At 47.7% G+C, this 21864-nt stretch overlaps 2 protein-coding genes and 1 long non-coding RNA gene across 8 annotated transcripts in view; 2 read left to right on the forward strand and 1 right to left on the reverse strand.

Annotated features, from left to right (window-relative positions):
• Positions 1-21864, forward strand: part of LOC132217058 (xaa-Pro dipeptidase) — a 467255-nt gene that overhangs the window by 174397 nt on the left and 270994 nt on the right. The window lies entirely within an intron of this gene.
• LOC132217054 (uncharacterized) lies at positions 1728-15666 on the reverse strand. 2 transcript variants are annotated; one of them, XR_009448847.1, is made up of 3 exons: positions 15456-15666; positions 14483-14911; positions 1728-2070 (listed from the first exon to the last, which is right to left on the reverse strand). It is a non-coding gene; the product is annotated as an uncharacterized LOC132217054 (long non-coding RNA). The 2 variants fall into 2 exon arrangements; XR_009448846.1 differs by lacking the exon at positions 1728-2070 and adding an exon at positions 9231-14350.
• Positions 17425-21037, forward strand: CEBPA (CCAAT enhancer binding protein alpha). Its single transcript, XM_059666991.1, has one exon. It carries the CDS (start codon positions 18557-18559, stop codon positions 19616-19618), a length of 1062 nt encoding a protein of 353 aa, XP_059522974.1. The 5' UTR covers positions 17425-18556; the 3' UTR covers positions 19619-21037.

The raw sequence follows: 21864 nt of genomic DNA on the forward strand, positions 1-21864 counted from the left end.
GATATAGGGAGGTGGGTAGAAAGGGTGTGGAAGAGAGAGAGAGAGAGAGAGAGAGAGAGAGAGAGAGAGAGAGGTTTTGTTTTTTAAGTAGGTGATATCTGGGCCTGGCAAATGCTGATGGCGTGGGGCCATGAGATGGTGCGAGGACTGGGTTCAGAGCGTGAGAAAAGGGCTTGACCTGGGGCAGGAGAAGGGCCACCTTCCTCGTCACAATAGAAGGGAGCATGGAGAAGATGGTGCAGATGTAGGGCGTCTGTAGATTAGATGGTAGGAAGGTGGAGGGGTCCTATCCAGTAGGAGCAGAGTTAGGGGTGCTGGGAAAGTTAAGAGACAGGAAGGGAAGCAGGAGGAGAGAAAGATTGAGAGAGGAACATTTACAAAGTGAAATAAAGTGGCCCTTAGATTATTAAGAAGAGTGATGAAAAGGGGCCTCTCACAAGATTTCAGAATACTGCCGTGACCGGTTTGGCTCAGTGGATAGAGCATCGGCTTGCGGACTGAAGGGTCCGGGTTCGATTCTGGTCGGGGGCATGTAACTTGGTTGCAGCACGTACCTTGGTTGTGGGCACGTCCCCAGTGGGGGGTGTGCAGGAGGCAGCCGATCGATGTTTCTCTCTCATCGATGTTTCTGACTCTCTATCTCTCTCCCTTCCTCTCTGTAAAAAAAAAAAAAAAATCAATAAAATATATTTTTGAAAAAAGAAAAAGAATGAGTGAAAAAAAAGAAAAAAGAAAGAAATGGTAACTCATTAAAAAAAAAAAAAGATTTCAGAATATCAAATATAAAAAGAAAATCTTCAAAGAGAAAAAGAGAGAGAGAACCAGATTACCCACAAAGGAATGACAATCACATTAGCATCATCTCTCTCATCAGCATCACCAGATTCTAGAAGACAATGGAATGCCATATAAATTCTAAAAGAAATCTAATTTTTGAATTCAGAAATATATACCAAGTCAAGCTACATTCAATGGAAAGCATAAAATAAAGACATTTTCAGTCATTCAAAGATTCATAAAGTTTACACTACAGACATCTCTGAAAATTTTATACAACATGAATTCCAGCAAGTTGGAAAATGAGTCCATGAGAAAGATATGTGATACTAAAAACAATGACTAGCAAAGAAATGGGGCCAAAGGGTGCACTTATAATAATTGCTGGCTATTTTTTAAGGTAATCTGAAATTCAAGTTCAAGTGTGTGAACTTGAGAGATGGTAGAGAAGAGAGGGAGAAGGGGAATGAAAGCCCAAGATGTTCTTGGTCTTGTTCAGGGGCGTGGCTACTGAAACAGAAACCAATTACCTCTGGATATTAACAGAAAAATGAGTGTTAAAAAAAGGTAAGCATAACCCTAGAAGAATAGATGATGTATAAATTCTATGTATTTTAATTCCTGTAGGGATAAAAATGTAACAAAAAGAACCCTATTAACTCAAATAAAGTAAAATATTTTTTAAAAAGAGAAAAGAAAGAAAGAAAGAACTCCATTTAGAAATAGAAAATCCCAAAGAAGATGATATAAATTGTTGTAAACCTATCTCATCAAGGAAAGTGGAAGCGTGAATTACTAGAAAAACATAATAAACTATCTGAGTAAGGCTGTCTTCTCTTCTCCATCCTGATAAGAAGGTGTTAGGAAATATGTCTAAAATTATCTTTATTAATACATATACCAGTTACTATGACTGCATAATTAATTACCACAAAATCAGTGGCATAAAACAACCATTGATTTTGCTCATGGATTCCATGGGGGAGGAACTGCGACAGAGTCCAGTGGAGACGGCCTGTCTTTGCTCCTGATGTTTGCGGCTTGGGTTGGAAGACTCAAAAGCTGGCTCCCTCGCGTGTCTGGCAGTCGGAGCTGGCTGTTGACTGGGGGCCTCCTTTCCTCTCGATGTGGACTGGGCTTCCTCACAACATGGTGGCTGGGTTCCAAGGGAAGCATCCCAACAGAAAAGGAGCCAAGTAGAAGCTGGAAGTCACACAGCATCACTTTATTCTGTTTGTTAGATGTGAGTCACTAAGGCCGCTCATATTCCAGAGGAGGAGAATTGAGCTCCATCTTTTGGGAGAGAAGAGTCAAGGAATTTATGGACATATTTTAAAAACACCATAATAACCAAGGGGAAATATCTACAATAAAACTAAAACATTCAAACTTGAATTCTACAGCAAAACATGATAATATGTTAAACAAAGATAATTGACAGACAGACTTTTAAACAATATTAGTCTTAGTGATTTGTTGTTTTGTTGTTAAACAACCCTTTGTTAAGTTTTGTAAGTTTCCTTTTTTCTAGCTCTCACATCATGTCAATCTATCAGTATTACAGCAAGAAAATCTAGCTACTTGCTGTTTACAAAAGATATGAACAAAACAAAATCAAAGAATAAATGTAAAGGATTAAAAGTTTTTAAAAGGAATATATACATATATATCAGATATCCTAAGAAATATAACTCAGGATGAAAACATTAAGGCATTTCAAATTCACTAACCTTATATGTAATCAAGCAAATAAAAGTTAAAACAATGAGATACCAAACAAACAAGATTTAAAAGAGCTAATGATGTCCATTGTTTGCATGGGTGTAGGAAGAGAATATGCATTCACTATTGGTGGGTGTGTGCAATTGTACAGCCTTATAAGGACAATTTGCAGTATCTGTCAAATTTAAATCCCATATACTTTGGTCCAACAATTCCACCATTATGTATTCAGCCTACATACATCTTTACTAATGCATTACTATGTGAATACTATGCAGTATTTTTTAAAGGGAGATTCATATATAATGATATGGACAGACTTTCAAAAACACAATGTTAAGTGAAAAAAGTAAGCAGGAAAACAATACATATAATACAGCATGAAGCCCTCTTATTTATTTAAATTACATGACTAAATTATGTATCTACATCTTGTTTATGTTCATACATATGCAAATGCAGACAAAGGTGTGAAGAAAGATTTACACTAAACTGATAACAATGACTTCCTCTCAGGACTGCAGTAGAATTAGAGGTTTGGAATAACATGGTAATTTAAACTTTTCCCTCTACACCTTGCTATATTTTGGATTTCTTAAAAGCAAAATATACATATACTAGAGGCCCGGTGCACAAAAATTTGTGCACTGGGGGGGGGGAGGGTCCCTCAGCCTGGCCTGTGACCTCTCGCAGTCTGGGACCCCTCAAGGGATGACCACCTGCTGGCTTAGGCCTGTTTCCCAGGGTATTGGGCCTAAGCTGGCAATCAGACATCCCTCTGGCAGCCTGGCAGCCCTCAGGGGATGTCCACTTGCCAGCGGGGAGCAGGCCTAAACTGCAGTCGGACATCCTTAGCGCTGCTGAGGAGGCGGGAGAGGCTCCTGCCACCACCGCTGTACTGGCAGCCATCAGCCTGACTTGTGGCTGAGCAGAGCTCCCCCTGTGGGAGTGCACTGACCACCAGAGGGCAGCTCCTGCATTGAGCATCTACCCCCTGGTGGTCAGTGTGTGTCATAATCACCAGTCATTCCCAGTCTTTCTGCTGTTAGAGTCAGTTTGCATATTATCCTTGTATTATATAGGATAGAGGCCTGGTGCATGGGTGGGGGCCGGCTGGTTTGCCCTTCAGGGTGGGGGTCCCCACTGGGGTGCCACTGGGGTGCCTAGACAGCCTGGGTGAGGGGTTAATAGCTGTTTGCAGGCTGGTCAAGCCCCCCTCGCCCCCCAGTGGGGACCCTCACCCCATGGAGGTTTGGCCAGCCTGGGTGAGGGGCTGATGGCTGTTTTCAGGCTGGCCACAGACCCTTTAGGGTGGGGGTCCCCACTGGGTGCCTGGCCAGTCTGGGTGAGGGGCTGAGGGCCATTTTCAGGCTGGACAAGCCTCCCCGGCGATGGAAGCTCCCAGCCTCTCCTTTTTTTCTTTTTTTTTCCTGGGATTTATTTACCTTCTATAATTGAAACTTTGTAACCTGGAGTGGAGTTCAGAGCCAGCCAGGACTTGGCTTCCTCCATCGCCAGGGGCAATCCAAGGCTCCGGCTCCAGCTCCGTGGCCACGGCCAGCTGAAAGCAGGTATCTGGGGTTTATTTACCTTCTATAATTGAAACTTTGTTGCTTTCAGTGTAGCTTAGAGCAGGCCGCGGCAGGCAAGGAACCTTGGCTTCCTCCATCACTGGAGTAAGCAAGCCTCCTGCTCGCTGCAGCTCCGTGGCTGCCGGCCGCCATCTTAGTTGGCGGTTAATTTGCATATCTCGCTGATTAGCCAATGGGAGGTGTAGTGAAGGTATGGTCAATTACCATGTTTGTCTATTATTAGGTAAGATTAGCTGCACAATTTAAAAAATTAAAAATAAAATGAAAGTTTTTTCTTGTTTTGTAATTTTATTGGTAACTGCTTTATTGAGATATAATTCCTATATCATACGATTCATACATTTAAAGTATACAGTTTAACGATTTTTTTTGCATATTCACAGTTATACAGCCATCATCAAAATCAATTCAGAGCATTATCTTCACTCTCAAAAAAAAACATGTACCACCTGGCCAGCGTGGGTAAGTGGTTGAGCATCAACCTATGAATCAGGAGGTTATAGTTCAATTCCTGGTCCGGGCACATGCCCAGGTTGCAGGCTCAATCCCCAGTAGGGGTGGTGCAGGAGGCAGCTGATCAATGATTCTCTGTCATTATTGATGTTTCTATGTCTCTTTCTCCCTCTCCCTTCCTCTCTGAAATCAATGAAAAAATATATATATTTTTAAATGGCCATGTACCCTTTAGTTACCCCTCATCCTCCAATGCCCCCAGTCCTAGCCAACCATTGATCCACTTTATGTCTCCATAGATGTGCCTATTCAGGCACTTCATATAAGTGGAATCACATATGTCATTTTTGTAACTGGCTTCTTTCACTTGGCATGTTTTCAAGGTTCATCTGTATTGTAACATGTATCAGTACTCCATTCCTTTTTATGGCCAAATGATATCCCATTTATGGATACACCACATTCTACTAGTATTTATCCATTCTGCATGTGGCAAGCATTTGGGTTGGTACCACCTTTTGGTTACCATAAATAATGCTATTGTAAACATTCATGTATAAGTTTTTGTGTGGACTTATGTTTTCATTTCTCTTTTGTATATACCAAAGTGTGGAATTGTTGACCTATGTTTAATTTCTTGAGGAATTGCCAGACTGTTTTCCAAAGTGGCTGTACCATTTTACATTCCCACCAGAAGTGCATGAGTGTTCCAATTTCTCAACATCCTCACAATATTTATCATGTCTTTTTTATTATAGCCATTCTTGTGGGTGTGATGTGGTATCTCATTATGGTTTTGTATATCTCTGGTGATTACTGATGTTGAGCATCTTTTCATGTACTCATTGGCCATTTGTATAGCCTCTTTGGAGAAATGTTTATTTAGGTCCTTAGCCCATTTTAATAGAATTAATTTCATTGTTGGGTTATAAGAAATTTTTATATATTCTAGATACAAGCCCCTTATCCAATATGATTTGCAAATATTTTCTACCATTTTGTAGGTTGTCCTTTCACTTTCTTAATAGCATTATTTGAAGAACAAAACTTTTAAATTTTGAAAAAGTCAAATTTATCCATTTTTCCTTTGTTGCTTGTGCTTTTGGTATCATATTTAAGAAATCATTGCCTAATCAAAGGTCACAAAGATTTACCCCTATGTTTCTTCTTTGGAGAAATGTCTATTCATGTCCCTGGTCATTTTGTTGGTTTCCTCTGCTCATATTTAATTGGATTGTTTTCTTTTAATTTTTGTAATTTTTATTAAATTATAGTTGGTATGTAATATTATATTAGTTTCAGTTGTACAACATAGTGATTCAACATTTATATACCTTATAATGTGATACCCCAATAAGTCTTGTAATCATCTGCCACTATACAAAGTTATTAAGATAGTGACCATATTCCCTGTGCTTACATCCCAGGGATGGCATGTTAAGTAAAATAAGTCAGACAGAAAAAGACAAGCATTTCATTTCACTTACATATGTAATTTAAAAGAAATAAAATGGATTATTTTATTTCTTGATGTTGAGTTGTGTGAGTCTTTTATATATTATAGATGTTAAACCCTTTCACATATATCATTTTCAAGTGTATTTTCCCATTCAGTAGGTTGACTTTTCATTTTGTTGATGATTTCCTTTACTTTTTAGTTTGATATAGTACTATTTATTTATTTTTGCTTTTGTTGTTCTTGTCTGAGGAGACACATCTAAAAAAAATCATTGCTGCCCTAACTGGTTTGGCTCAGTGGATAGAGCGTCAGCCTGTAGACTGAAGGGTCCCGGGTTCGATTCTGGTCAAGGGCATGTACCTTGGTTGCGGGCATATCCCCAGTAGGGGGTGTGCAGGAGGCAGCTGATGATGTTTCTTTCTCATAGATGTTTCTAACTCTCTATCCTTTTCCCTCCTCTCTGTAAAAAGTCAATAAAATATATTTTTTAAAAAACACAATAAAAAAATCATTGCTAAGACCGATGTCAAAGAATTTACTGCCTATGTTTTCTTCTAGCGGTTTTTTTGGCGGGGTTGTTTGTTTGCTTTTTAATCATCACCAGAGGATATTTTTTCCATTGATTTTTAGAGAGAGTGCGAGGGAGGGGAGAGAGAAAAAAACATCGATGTGAGAGAGACACATTGATTGGTTGCCTCTTGCATGCGCCCCAACCGGGGCCAGGGATTGAATTTACAATCCAGGTACATGCTCTTGACCAGAATTGAACCCATGACTCTTCAGTGCACAGGCTGACACTCTAACCAGCCGTGGGCAAACTACGGCCCGCGGGCCAAATCCGGCCCGTTCGGCTGTTCTATCCGGCCCGCGGAGCCAAAAGAGCAGAGGGTTCTCTTGCTCTCCCCTCCGCTCCTTCACCAGCAGCAGTGTTAACATGTATTAGTTCACACAAACACTCCATCCGTGCTTTTGTTCCGGCCCTCCGGTCCAGTTTAAGAACCCATTGTGGCCCTCGAGTCAAAAAGTTTGCCCACCCCTGCAACCACTTAGCCACGCCGGCCAGGGCACTTTTAAATGTTTTATGGTTCCAGGTCTTATATTTAAGTCTTTGATCCTTTTTGAGTTAATATTTGTATATGATATGAGATAGGGGTCCAACTTCATTCTTTTGCATATAAATATCCACTTGTCCCAGCACCATCTATTGAAGAGACTGTTCTTTCCCCCACTGCATAGTCTTGGCACTCTTCTCAAAAACACCGAAGTGCCACAGATATAAAGCTTTGCTTCTGGCCACCAATTTCATTCCGTTGATCCATATATCTATCCGATACCAGGATCACACGGTCTCAATTACTTTTCATTTGTAGAAGGTTTTGAAAGCAGAAAGTGTTTGCTATTCTGGGTTCCTTGAATTTCTTATGAATTTAGGGTCAGTATGTCAATTTCTACAAAGTAGCCCGCTGAGTTTCTTACAGGGATTGCATTGAATAAAATGAACTTTTAAATGGTAGATATTATTATGCTTCTATCATTGTTCTATGGGAGACGGTAATAAAGTAGCACTCACCAAGCGGTTTCATCAACTCCACTTTGAGAGTTCATAGATGTCAGCTGTGTCATCACCTGGACTCGGAGTTGCCAGGTTCTCACTATAGTGCTTCCTCTGGGACCTTTTAAAACCATGCCTCCTTCTCTGTCCCTGTTCTACTCGTCCAGGTCAGCATCCAGCATTTCTAATCTACCTACTGAAGCCTCTTCCAGAAGTCACTCTCGTCTCCTCAAAACCTTATCGAACTTGAAGTCAGGATCAGCTCTCCAAAGCCCAAACATGACCTTATCTCTTCCTTTTGAAAAACATTTCTTTTTTTTTTTTTAATATATTTTATTGATTTTTTACAGAGAGGAAGGGAGAGAGATAGAGAGTTAGAAACATCGATGAGAGAGAAACATCGATCAGCTGCCTCCTGCACATCTCCCACTGGGGATGTGCCCGCAACCCAGGCACATGCCCCTGACCGGAATCGAACCCGGGACCCTTGAGTCCGCAGGCCGACGCTCTATCCACTGAGCCAAACCGGTTTCGGCTTGAAAAACATTTCAATCACTATTCATGTCCATCATGATAAAGTTAAAACTTCTTAGCAAATTTATAAGGCTCTTTTAAGTCTCACTTCTACTCGTCTGCTGTTACCTCCTATCCCTCCTCAGTAGTGCAACCCAACCCTGGAGTTGAGGCATGCCCAAGGTCTACAGTCCTGAACACACCAGGCACTTCAATGCCTCTGCACACATGTGACCTTTGTCTGGAATGTCTTCCCTTCTCGTTTCTCTGGAAACTTTGATTCGTCTTTGACGACTTGGCTCAAACATCATTTCCATTCTTTTGTTGATGTGATGATGATGATGATGACGATAGAACAGGCATTGGATTAAAATTTAAACCATAAGAAGTAATTAAAATTAAAATAAATCTCATGCTCTCAACTTCCAGTTTTGTTCTATCAGTTTTTCTTTATATATTATTAGGTGCATGCACATTTATGATTATTATATCTTCATAATGTACTGTCTCTTTTTATCATTATGAAACATCCTCTTTTCCAGTCAGACTCTTCCCCTTGAATACTATTTTACTGATATTTTTATCGCCACTCTAGCCTTCTTATGCTTAAGGTTTACATCATATACCTTTTCTCATCTACTGAGGAGACAGCATATAATTGGGCCTTGCATTTTTTTAAATCCTCACCCAAGGACATGCTTATTGATTTTAGAGAGCAGGGAAGAGAGAGAGGGAGCATCGACGTGAGAAAGACATGAGAAAGAAACATCAGTCAGTTGCCTTCCTGTAGGTGCCCTGACCAGGGATCAAACCCGAAACCTAGATATGTGCCTGACTGGGAATCCAACCCACAACCTTTCAGTGTACGAGACGATGTTCCACCCAACTGAGCCACACTGGCCAGGGCTGGGCCTTGCATTTTTATCCATTCTGTCAACCTCTTCCTCCAATTAGAATATGAGTCCTTTTCATTTAATATAATTATTTATATAGTTAGATTTAAGCCTATAATATTACTACAGTGGGGCCTTGACTTACGAGTGTCTCGACTAAGGAGTTTTTTGAGTTACCAGCTGTCTCTCGTAATTTGAGTTAATGAGCTCCTTAATGAGCTTGGTCTCAGAACAAATTAAACTCGCAAGTCAAGACCCCACTGTACTTGTTTTTCCCTTCTGTTATTTTTTCTGCTTCTCTTTCTTCCTTTTAATTAACTGAATGTTTTATGATTCAATTTAATTTTTCTATTGGCTTTGTAGCTATCTCTTTGCCTTATATTTTATTGCCCCAGGGTTACAATATACATCCATAACTTTTCATACTGCTAAGAGTTTGTATTGCAACACTTCACATAAATTGTAGAAAGCTTGCAACTACATAAGTTCATTTATATTGCTTGGGCTCCTGTCTCCTTTCTTGGATTCCCCTCCCCACTTTCCAGTGACTGTGGTTGCCCTGAGCTGTGTCCTCTGGTTCATCAAGCCAATAATAGTATTGCAGATTTTTCTGCCAGAATTTTAGCTGTCCTACATGCACAGACTGGGGCCTGCCTTCGGGCTAAATGCTACTTCAGAAGAAAGAAATTTACTCTGCGATGTCCTTTTCTTCCAAATGTCAACTTCCCACCAGTATCTGCCTGCTTGTTTTTCATTCTACAGTATCTCCAGGTAGCTGATTTTAAGATTTTTGTCTAGAGTTTATGGTTGGATTTATTATTAGATATTTATGGATTTATTCTAAAGAAGTCTATGGCCAGAAAGAAAATAGCTAGGATTCCTTGATGCTGTTGTTAATGGGGTTTTTATTTTTATTCCATACAATAAGGAATTTTCTAACTCCCCACATTAGTCTTACTTTGTTTCTTTATTGGGAGAACTAATCCTCAACATGTATCCAAGTGCTATTAATGGGTTATTCTATTTACTCCTCACAACTCCTCTGTGGGGAAGGTGGCCTTATTAAACCCGTTTTACAGATGAGTAAACTGAGCGCGAGAGGTGAAGCTACAGATCAAAGCCACTGGGCATGAATGGTATTCAGATGGGTAGCTCACTCCACAGCCTGTTTTCTTTCAATCTGGCTAAGAGACCTGGCTTGCAAAGAAGGTAAGGAATCAGGACCAAGGCCGTAGCTGCAGAGAGAAGATGGAAGGAGTCATCTGTGACTTTTATCTGTGACTAGTTCTCATTAGTCATCCAAGTCAAAGGCCTATCCCAGGTAGGCATAACCGACAAAATCCACTCTAACTACAGAGAATTAAGTTGAAGAAGAGCTCACGAGGATGTTAGGAAGTCAGCAAAGTTCCTAGGAGGACAGAGCATCCACGTGGAGGCTATGTGGCTGCTTACAATGCTCACAGCACCCCGGACACTGACCTGCCCTTCGCCTCTCTCGCTCATGCCCTGATGGCTCTCACCAGTGCGTGTGTCAGATCCTCAAGTCTCTCACCCAGGCCTCATCCCAGCTGGGAGGGAGGCTGTGAGAGAGTGTTCTGGGGGGACATCCCTGGACGGTGGGAGGGTGTTCAAATGGTGCCGGGCAACCAAAGACTTCAATCAATGTGCTCACTCCATGTCCATGAGCCACTGGGCAGATCCCGTGTGACCTGCTTTTCTCGTAATAATCTCTCCCAGCAAGAGGCCAGGACAACCCCTTCCTCTGCTGCCTGACTTCAAGTTTCCCCCGTTCAGAGAAAGCCAAGCTCTGTAAGCAGACAGTTTTATAGGAGCATGACTCATACTGGTTTTCGTTTAACTGTTATTACACCTTGGCGATGATTAGGTGACTGCATGTGGAATGTAAGCTAGATTTTCTAATCAATTATAATAAAAATTGGATTCTAAAGATATGCTTGCTGAAACTCTCAATTTGTTCAGCATCACCTCCAATTGCTGGCCAAGTAGACAAGGGTTTTATAACAGCGCTTCCCTGGTTCCCAGGACTCTGCACTGGGATCTGGGCCGTGGGGGGTTATCTAGCCAAAAGGGAGTGTCTGGCAGCTTAGTGGGTTATGTGCTTTCCAAGTGACCTTTGGAATTTTGACTGAAAATGGTAGAGACGGAACCAATTGGAGGGATGTGAAAGGGGATAACCCTGCCCTGCCCGAAGTCCCTGAACTGCTAAATCAATATGGACAGGAAACTCAGTTCCATATTTGAGGGAAATGGGCTCATGTTGTATAAGAGTTTTACAGGAACTGTAAATTTTATTGGAGATAACAATGAAAAAACACAGTGTTGTTTGGGTTTTTATGATTATTTAATTCTGTTTAATTATATAAAAACTAAACTCCCTTCTCATCCTAAGGCTAGTGTTTTCAGGGTATATTTAGCAATCATATGTTTTGGAATTTTTGGAGCAATCCCCAATTCCTTATTTAATTATTGTTTAATCCTTTTAATTTATCTTAATGTATAATTTAAAATTTTATAAAAATTGTATTTATTGATTGATTTTGGAGAGAGAGGGAGTGAGAGAAAGAAACATCGATTTGTTGTTCCACTCATTCATGCAGCCATTGGTTGATTCCTGCATGTGCCCTGACTGGGGATCGAATCTGCAACCTTGCCGTATCAGGATGACACTCCATCCAACTGAGCTAACCAGCCAGAGCTATAATAAGATTTTCTGACCCAAGTCCTCTAGTTTCCCTGTTTATGTGTCCCTCTGAGATGTTCTAGGCAGAGATAAGCATGTAGGTAGAGCCTCCCCCTTGTTACAGAAGTGGAAAAGTACTCTGCACTGTATGTGTGTGTGTGTGTGTGTGTGTGTGTGTGTGTGTGTGTGTGTGTGTGTATCGGAGCTCTTTTCATATGTGTTCACACAGATTTTCCCCCTCCTGTTTAACAGGAACACAGAGGATTATTAACCAACTATCTCATGGTTATTTAACTAGTCTTCTATTAATAGACAGACATTCCATTGTTTCCAGTCTTTTGCAATTATAAACAATGTTCTGGTCAATATCCCTGTATGGACCCCTCCATGTACATATGAGAGCTTCTGGGATTAAATTTCTATAAATGGAATTTCTGGTGAAAGGCAAATCCACCTTTAAATTAGACAGGTATTGCTAAAATGCCCTCCAAAGAGGATGCTTCAGTATACCCTACCTGTTTGCTGTACCTATTTATCAGGATGGCACATTATCAAAGGTTTTCAACTTGACCTGTCATATTAGTTTAGTTTTAATTTGCATATCTTTTATTCAGAGTCTTAGCACTTTTAAACATGTTTAAAATCATTTGCATTTACTATTGGTTAAAATAAACTGTGTACACCCACTTTCTTTTGAATTATGATTCTTTTTCACATTGATTTGTAGTTCTTTATATATAAATAAATGAGCTTTTCTCATTTAAAATAAAGATGACTTGTTATCTGTAGAACAGAATGTGATTTAGTGTCTATAACTAGGTATGGTTCCCATATGAGCAAATTCAAATTCACAAATCAGAAAACTATTCATTCTTAGACCATGTTTCCAGATTTTTTAATTTAAAAAATATGGCCATTAAAAAGTATTTTGAAGTTATTTACAAAGCTATGGAATCTATTGTAACATTATATATTTGTAGAGTACATTAAGGTGACTTTAAAGCATTTTATAGTTTATAAAACTATAAAAATTATAAAACTATAAATTTAATGTGATTTAAAATATTTTTATAGTTTATAAAGCTATAAAAGTAATAAACACATACTTGTCTGTTTAAAAAGTCCAATATACGCCCTAGCCGGGTGCTCAATTGGTTGGAGCCTTGTCCCGTACACCAAAGGGTTATGGGTTCAATTGCAGGTCAGGGCACATACCTAGGTTTTGGGTTTGATCCCCAGTCAGGGCACATGCAGGAGGCAACTGATAGATGTTTCTCTCTCCCATCCTCTCTCTCTTAAAATCAATAAAAACATATCCTCGGGTGAGGATTAAAAAGAAAAGTGCAATATACGTAAGTGTATACACTTAAAGTGCAAGTTTTCTGCCTTCCTACCAGGGCAGCGCCATTGTTCACAGTTCGGTGTGTATTCCTCCTAACTTTTTTCTATACACCCATAAGATATATTTTAAAAATCGGTTCTCAAAAAGTGGGAGCTGCATATTGTTCTGCAAGTTGCCTTTTTTTCCGTTAAGGCTTTATCCTGGAAGTCAAGAATGGCACATTAGCAATTCTGCTTGTTAACTCCATAAGCAGACAGTCTATTAGCACAGGCCATAGCGGGACCTGATATCAGTTTCCTTTGGGAGGAATCAAACTGGCTGGAACGGATAGGAGTCTGGAAACATAGGCAGCCCGCTGTGGGCAGCTTGTTTCTCCTGTAGCTCCGGTGTCTGCACTCAGGGGATGTTTTACACACAGTGTGGTGGGCATGAGACCGGGGAACAGTACAGTCACAAGGAAAGAGGGCTAGAACTGAGCCCTCTATGAGCCAGCACCCAAAGACTCTTGCTTTGATTTGCAATTTGGTTTCTTGCCTTCTTTAAGTTTTATTTGTTTGTTGTTTTTTAAGATGCACCTTGAGGCATAAATCCTTGGAATCAGCAAAGAGAAGGAATGGGATCCAAATGGTTGGTGCACAAAAGTGGGCCAGGAGCTCGGCCCCACCTCTTGAGCAGTAGGGTTGTGAGGTCTACATGCTGGGGCGGCCACTGCCTCCCACGTGAGCCTGCAGGAGGCAGGCCTGTTCTCCCAGGTGGATCTGATGCCTCGTGTCCAAGGACTAAGTCTTGCTCTCCTGGGCACCCTCCCAGCAGTGCCCTACAGATAGGGATGCTCTGGAGCCAAAGTGGGAGGAGAGGGGGTTCCAGGGCTGTCTTGGCTGGCTGAGAAGTTGTCGCCACACAAACGAGCCCCATCCAGGAGGCCTCCACTCACCTAGCCTTGTGTCCTGGCTGGGCTGCCCCTCTCCAGAGAAAGAGGCCCGCTTCCTCCTGACAAAGGCACTTTCTGCTCAGCCAAGCCCCAGGGGTCTGCATCTGCCTGAGGGGCTTCTTTCCAGTTAGCCAGGAGGCACTGACCCTCCAGGCCCTGGCAGAGGCTTCAGAGGCTCCTGATACCCAGACGGTTGGGTGTTCCCCAGCATCCTTTGGGGCCACCCTTGAGCACCCCTCCTAGGCTTGGGAAGAAGCTGAGTTCTGGGAGGATGGCCGGGTAAGGGTTTTCTTGAATAGAATCCATTCCTGTCCAGTCAACAAATATTTGAGGCTCTACCATATGCCAAGGCCTGTTCTAGCTCTGGAAATAGGCGGAACAGGACAGACAAGGTCCTGTCTGTGGCGCTGGCGTTCTGGTGTGGGAAACAGACAGGGAACAAGTTAAAGAAGTAAACAAGACCATTTTCCAGAGGGTGCTATGAGGAAAATAAAACACACAATGGCCTAAGGAGTGGGGGAGGGGATGGCTAGTGTGCAATTCATACCTGAGAGGAGCCTCTTCAAGAAGGGGAGACTCAAATGACAGGAAGAAGGAGTCATGCCAACATTTCGGAAGAACATTCCAGGGAGCCAGCACAGCAAACTGAAGCACCCTGAGGCTGGGAGACACTAGGCTCTCCAAAGAGCATAGTTGGGAGCCAAGAAGAGTCTGAGGAGTAAGAAGAGGTGAGGGCCAAATTATGCAGGCCTTGTGGCCAGGTTGAGACATCTCCCGTCTTCTTCCACATGCAGTGGGAGGTCACAGGAAGTTGAAGTAGGTGAGTGACATGATCCCAGCACATGTTCAACGGGTAACTCAGGCTGCTTTGCGGAGATGCTTGGGGGAGGGGGAGGCAAGGAGGACTGCGGGGACACTGGTTAGAGGCTGCTGCAATGGTCCAGGCGAGAGAGCATGGTGGCTGGAACTAGGATATCTGTGGAGAGATGGAGAGAAGGGATGAATTGGGGGTATAGGTTTGAAATTATTGCTGACACTTCCTCCAAAAGAAGCAGGGCCATGGGCCCCCAGACAAGGCTGGAAGCAGTGGTGTCACTGTTCTCCTGCTTGCACTGAATGAGAGCTGGCCCTGCCAGGGCACCGAGTCCCTGCCCAGCAGACCCTCATACCACCCTTAGACTCAGGGACCCCCACAGTAGAGGACCCCCTTCATGCCTTCCTCTGGCCCTTCCCTTCCCTTGAAGTGAGGAGCTGATAAGGCCAAGGAACTTCCTGCTCAAACAGCCCCGAGGCAGCTGCCTGGGCCTACATGGGCCATGTACCAGGCACTTGGCAGTGTGCACACCCCTGGCCCAAGAGGAGATGGGAGGGGGCAGTTTTCAGTATGGGCAGTATTGGAGCCGTGTGCTGGGAATCCACACCCACCTGACTAAGGTGGGGGGTAGCCCCAGGGGTGGGTCACAGTGCTCGCCTGCTAAAAGCTGCTTGGCAGAAGCCTGTGAGGTAGGTTCTCCCCTCACCTGGAGTGGCCTTGGCCAGAGACCCAGCTCCATCTTCGGATACAGCCTTATCTAGGCCCCTCCCTGGCAATCCCTGCACTCCAGCCGGGCAAACATCTTGTCCTTTGTTACCAGAACATGCCATGCACTCATAGCCTCTCCACCTTTGCACCTGCCGTTCTGTCCACCTATCCTTCTAGCCAGTTCCCGTTCATCCTTCAAAGTGCAGCTCAAAGGTCCACTGCTACATGAAGCCCTCTCTGGCCTCCTTGGTCAGCTCAGGCTGCCATAACAAAGTGCCACAAATCGGGTGGCTTAAATAACAGAAAGTAATTTTCTCACAGTTCTGGAGGCTGGAAGTGTGAGGTCAATGTGCCAGGATGGCTGGGTTTCAGGGAGGGCTCTGTTCTCTGACCTGCAGACACCGCCTTCTCCCTGTGTCCTCACACGGGTACCAGTGCATGTGCTGGCAGGGCGGGGGTGGGGGTGGGGGTGGGGGGAGCTCTCCCTCTCTTCTTGCAAGGCCACCAATCCTATCTGATTAGGACACCACCCTTATGACCCCGTTTAACCTTATCACCTCGTTAAAAAATACTATCTCTGGATACAACACATTGGGGGTTAGGACTTCAACATATGAATGTGTGTGTGTGGGGGGGGTGGCACACAATTTAGCCCATAGCACCTCCCCAAACAAAATTTGTTGATATCTCCTCCAGAGCCCCGCATTCACCAGGGCAGGGTGTCCCATTATCAATCACACAGTACACCAATCCTTCATCCCCATGTGTGTCTAACAGACCTTTGATGAATTAATGGATGACATCCCTCTGCCCAGGCCCATTCCCTGCTCTTTCGGTGACACCTCCTCTGTGAGGGGGCCCTTCTCTCCCCGCAGACTGTGTGATGGCCTGTCTGTCCCCCCAACCCCAAGAGGGCAGAGGCCACTTCTCACTCATCTCTGGGCACTAAGCACCTTGCACAGAGCTGGCCTGTGGGAGAATTCTGGTTCTGCTGTGGAAGGACCTGGGACCCTGGGTGTGGGCCCCTTGGGCGCCTCTCTCACCCCCACACACCCTATTAACAAAGCCTGATTCCACAGCTCCCCCAGCCCTGGGAGCCTCTGACCCTGGCAGGAAACCAGGTGTAGACGCTGTGAACAGGATACTTCCAGGAGCCTTTTCCTTGCTCCTACCCTGGGACTGCCATCGCTCATGGCAATGCAGAAAAGCTGAAAATCCCACTCCGAGGTTCCCTGCAGGCTCCACAGGTGCTGGTGTGTAAATGGGTCCTGCATCTGGCCAAGAGAGCAGCTCCTCGGCTCACATAGGTTATTTATTTAACGTATCTAGTTTTACTCCCTGTCCAAAAATATCAAGCTAAAAATGTTTTGTGTCTGAGGTCTGGACTAAAAAAATGAAGCAGTTGGGTCATTAATCATTGAAAATATGTTGAATAGGAACTTGATTAAAGCACAAATTGCTCCTTTACTGTGACCACAGTGGAAACCAGGCCGTGTTTTTGGCGCTGGCCTTGAGGGCTCCTGGGAGGGTTGTGGCGCCTTGCCAAGCCCTGGAAGGCCACTGTCTGGGAGAGGGTCTTGAAAGCCCAGTCGGGCACTTCTCAGGCAGGCCCACCTCCAACCAACACCCAGGCATCATCAGACTTGAGAGCACTAAGTCGAAAGGGCGAGGGGTGGGGGGCGGGGGGTAGTGGCAGGAGCCACTTTCGGGCCCCATGAGGCCCCCTGCGAGCCCTCCTGTCCCCACGATCCCTACATAGAAGGCGCGAGGCTCCACGTGGCTGGGGAGGCGCACAGCCATAAACCCCTTCGGCGGGCAGCAGTGAGTGCGGAGGCGGCGCAGCGCCCAGAGGGCAGCTGCCCTGGCCGCCTGGCTCCCCAGGATCTCGGGGAACTCCGCCCTGCAAACCACCCAGCAAGGTTCTCCCTAGGCGCTCCCTCGACACCTCTGCGCCCGCCTTGGAGCCCACCTGAACAGGGATTCGGGGAGAGGTCAACGGATTCCAGCCCGTTGACAGCCAGCCCGCTTCGGGATCCCCGTTCCGGAGGCAAGTTCGCCTCCCGCTTCAGAGCGCTCCCCTCGTCCCGGTACCCCAGCCCCGGAATCCAGCTCCGCCCGTCGCACAGGGAAACATTGGCGGCCCCGCGCCGGGTAGCCGAGCCGGCCCCGCGCGCTTAGCAACCCTAGCGCTCCGGCGAGGAGAAATAATTAAAAAGAAAAAGTTTTCCAGCCCAGGCGGTCAGACCGGACAAGTCCGCCAGGCTCCCTGGCCGCGGCCGCCTCCCCTTCCCTCTGCTCCCCGCGGGGTCCTAGTGCCCGGCGCCGCGGAGCCCATGAAACCCCGAAGTACTGCCAGAGGCAGAGCAGGGAGAGGTACCACACGGGATCGGCGGGGTCGCCGGGTGATCAGCGATAAAGACGCTCAGTCACCTCGCTCCGGGTCTCTCCACACGGTGGTGTGCCCTGGGCCGTATCTTCAAAACTGTTCTCTGCCTCCCACCCCCACCCCGGCTCCTTCTCCACGTCGCCGCCTTCCAGAAACCCCGATCCCGGACAAGACTGGTTCTAGCTTTTAAAGCGAGCCGGCGCCACAGTAGCTCGGAGACCAAGACTGCACGCCACCAACCCCCTGCGCGGCGGCGGGGTGCTGCTGGAAGGCCGGCCTTTGGCTGGAAGTGGGTGTCTTGGGGAGGCTAAAGAAGGGGGGCCCGCCACCGACCACGTGTGCGTGGGGGCGACAACTCGGCCGAGGATGGGGCCCCGCGTGCGGGTCACGGTTCTGCTCGCGGCTCAGGGGCCAGTGGGCGTTGCGGCGCGGCCTCTCCCGCCAGCGCAGGGCTCCAGCCCCACTCGCCGGCTCCTCCTGAAGGCCGGCCCTAAGACCCAGGAGGCGCCACTCGCCGTCGCCGATAGTCGGACACTAGAGGGCAACAGCGGCTCCGATATAAATGCGGGGCCCGCGCGGGCCTGGCCATTCGCGACCCGGAGCTGCGCGGGCGCAAGCAAGTAGGGGCTCCCGGTGGGCTGCGGCAGCATTGGTGCCCCGCGCCGCCTGGAGGCCGCCGAGGCTCGCCATGCCGGGAGGACTCTAGCTCCCCCATGGAGTCGGCCGACTTCTACGAGGCGGAGCCGCGGACCCCGATGAGCAGCCACCTTCAGAGCCCCCAGCACGCGCCCAGCAGCGCCGCCTTCGGCTTTCTCCGGGGCGCGGGCCCCGCGCAGCCCCCCGCCCCACCTGCCGCCCAGGAGCCGCTGGGCGGCATCTGCGAACACGAGACGTCCATCGACATCAGCGCCTACATCGACCCGGCCGCCTTCAACGACGAGTTCCTGGCCGACCTGTTCCAGCACAGCCGGCAGCAGGAGAAGGCCAAGGCGGCCGCGGCCCCGGTGGGAGGCGGCGGCAGCGACTTTGACTACCCGGGCGCCCTGGTGGGACCCGGAGGCGCTGTTATGCCCGGGGGGACGCACGGCCCCCCTCCCAGCTACGGCTGCTCGGCCGCCGGCTACCTGGACGGCAGGCTGGAGCCCCTGTACGAGCGCGTCGGGGCGCCAGCGCTGCGGCCGCTAGTGATCAAGCAGGAGCCGCGCGAGGAGGACGAGGCGAAGCAGCTGGCACTGGCCGGCCTCTTCCCCTACCAGCCGCCGCCGCCGCCACCACCGCACCCGCACCCGCCCCCCGCGCCCTTGGCTGCCCCGCACCTGCAGTTCCAGATCGCGCACTGCGGCCAGACCACCATGCACCTGCAGCCCGGCCACCCCACGCCGCCGCCCACGCCCGTGCCCAGCCCGCACCCAGCGCCCGCGCTCGGCGCCGCTGGCCTGCCGGGCCCCGGCGGCGCGCTCAAAGGGCTGGCCGCTGCGCACCCCGATCTCCGCGCTGGCGGCGGCGGCGCGGGCAAAGCCAAGAAGTCGGTGGACAAGAACAGCAACGAGTACCGGGTGCGGCGGGAGCGCAACAACATCGCGGTGCGCAAGAGCCGGGACAAGGCCAAGCAGCGCAACGTGGAGACGCAGCAGAAGGTGCTGGAGCTGACCAGTGACAATGACCGCCTGCGCAAGCGGGTGGAACAACTGAGCCGCGAACTCGACACTCTGCGGGGCATCTTCCGCCAGCTGCCCGAGAGCTCCCTGGTCAAGGCCATGGGCAACTGCGCGTGAGGCGCGCCGCGGCGGGACCGCCCTGGGCCGACCCCCGGCTGGGACCCAGGGAGTATTTTCGTGGTCTCGGGATCTCAAGACTGCCCACGCCGCGCATGCCAGGACTAGGAGATTCCGATGCCGCCTGAAAGCCTGGACTGTCGCGCGTGCCCCTTGCCTTCTTCTGCGCGGGACACGGTGCGTCCAAGATAAAGGGTCAGGCAGTAGTTTCTTCCTGTAAGAGAGAAGTGCCCGGGGCCAAGCCGGGAGCCTGGCAACTCTAGTATTAAGGAATAACCTTGTGCCTTGGAAATGCAAACTCACTGCTCTGATTCCTACCAAGTAGGGGGAGCAAATATGTGCCTTGTCATTTTATTTAGAGGGTTCCCTGCCTTGGTCCCAAGGCTGCAAGGCTGCAGCAGGCCCCCGTGAGAGAGGAGGGGTGCAGGCTTCCGGCTGGAGGAAGGTTCAGGGAGCAGAGATCCTATAAGCCAGTCCCAGCTGCTCCTCAGCTCCTTGTCCTTGGAGAGGAGGAAACAGGGATGTGGGCTTTGTGAACCTAAGGCTATTCCCCTAGTTCTACATGAAGGTGGAGGGTCCCTAGTTCCTTGTCTCTAACCTCCCAGCCTACAACGGACTGGGCTTCCAGGGCAGAACTCCCTGAATGGGAGTCACCATGTGACCAGTGGGAGACCTCACCCCGAGTCAGACCAGAAGGCGAGGTGTGGATTAGCTATAAGGACATATGTACATGGGAGTGGTGGCCTGGTGGAAGAGGGGAGCCTACAGGTCTGGTCTGGGGGTTGGGAGAGGGGTGAAGGGACTCTGGGGCCATCAACCAAGTCTGTACTGTATGTTGCCAGCGTTGCCATACAAACATGAAGCACAGTCAGCCCGTCCCGGAGGGACCCAAGTTATGAGAAGATTTCCAAATATTTTGCTTTATCAGCCGATATCAACATTTGTATCTGGCCTCTCTGTGTCCCAGTGGTGCCTTGTGCAATGTGAATGTGCATGTCTATGCTAAACCACCATTTTCTTTGGTTTTTGTTTTGTTTTGGTTTTGCTCAGATACTTGCCAAAATGAGACTCTTCGTCAGCAGCTGCAGGGAGGGTCTGCGGCTCTCTTTCCTTTTGGTTTTGGGATTGCTTTTGCTCCCGGAGGAACCAAAAAGGCAAGATGGGCTTCCCCTTTCCCCTCAGCTTTCCCTGGGGGGTGGCTGTGGACCTTGGTCCCCTCTGGCCCCAAGCTGCCCACAGGCTTGTCCCCCACAGAGGCCTGGCTCCGGGTCTGGAAGGGAGGCGGCCTCCAGCCAGCACACACAGATCGCTGGGCTTGGGAGCAGAGGACAGCTTGGTTCTCTTCTTTGGAGGAGAACGTAGAGTTTCATGCTAGATGTTTTATGTATTATATCTATAATATAAACATATCAAAGTAAATGTCGGTGTTTTTTTAAAACCAGAAAAGCTACTTCCACGGTTTTCTGTGAGCCAGGTCACATTTGTAAATAATCACAGCATATGTTCTGGCTGAGATCCTGACTTCCATTCACTCTGTACCCATGCTGAGCCCCTCTGTACATTAAAGGGGTGACTTCTCCCAACCAAGACAAATAAATGGCAGAAAGAGGACAAGGCTCCAAGCTAAGCATGCCAAAGCCTGAAGAACATCTCCTGGTCGGAGACTGTTTGGGGGGGCAGGGGGCAGGGGGCTCATGGGACCTTGGTGTGGCCTCTCATGGCCCTTTGGGAGAAGAGAGATTCAGAGAGGGAGCCCCCTGCCTGAAGTTGCCGCAGCCTCTTTGGAACTCGGGCAGGCCTTGTGCAGCAGCTTCAGGCTCCAGGGGCCCTTCGGCCACACTCACTTCCAAACACTCACAGTTCCAGCTCTGGAGCAGCCTCGCCCACACCTGCCTTTGCCACAGCAGGACCCTGGGTGGGCAGGGAGAGGCCTCTAGCTGTGGGACCCTCACCCCTTCCCCCTTGCTCTGGGCCACGTGGCTGCAGCCTACTCCGGCAGGGCCCTGAAAGGCAGCCCTAAGACTGAGTACCCCTCCACCAGCCTTCCACACCTTCCCTGCCAGCTCAGCCCACCCAGAAACAAAGGGCCCACGGCAGGCCTGAGGTTGGGTGCCTGGCCCTTCCCCATGCACCACCCAGCAAGGAACCAGCCCAAAATCCATGCTGCCCGCTGTGTCCACCCTGCATCAAGCCCCCCACCTGGACAACTGCCCTAGGAGGACAGGCACCCCGACACCCTCTTAGCA

This window comes from Myotis daubentonii, chromosome 15 (assembly GCF_963259705.1).
Source record: "Myotis daubentonii chromosome 15, mMyoDau2.1, whole genome shotgun sequence".
NCBI lineage: Eukaryota > Metazoa > Chordata > Mammalia > Chiroptera > Vespertilionidae > Myotis > Myotis daubentonii.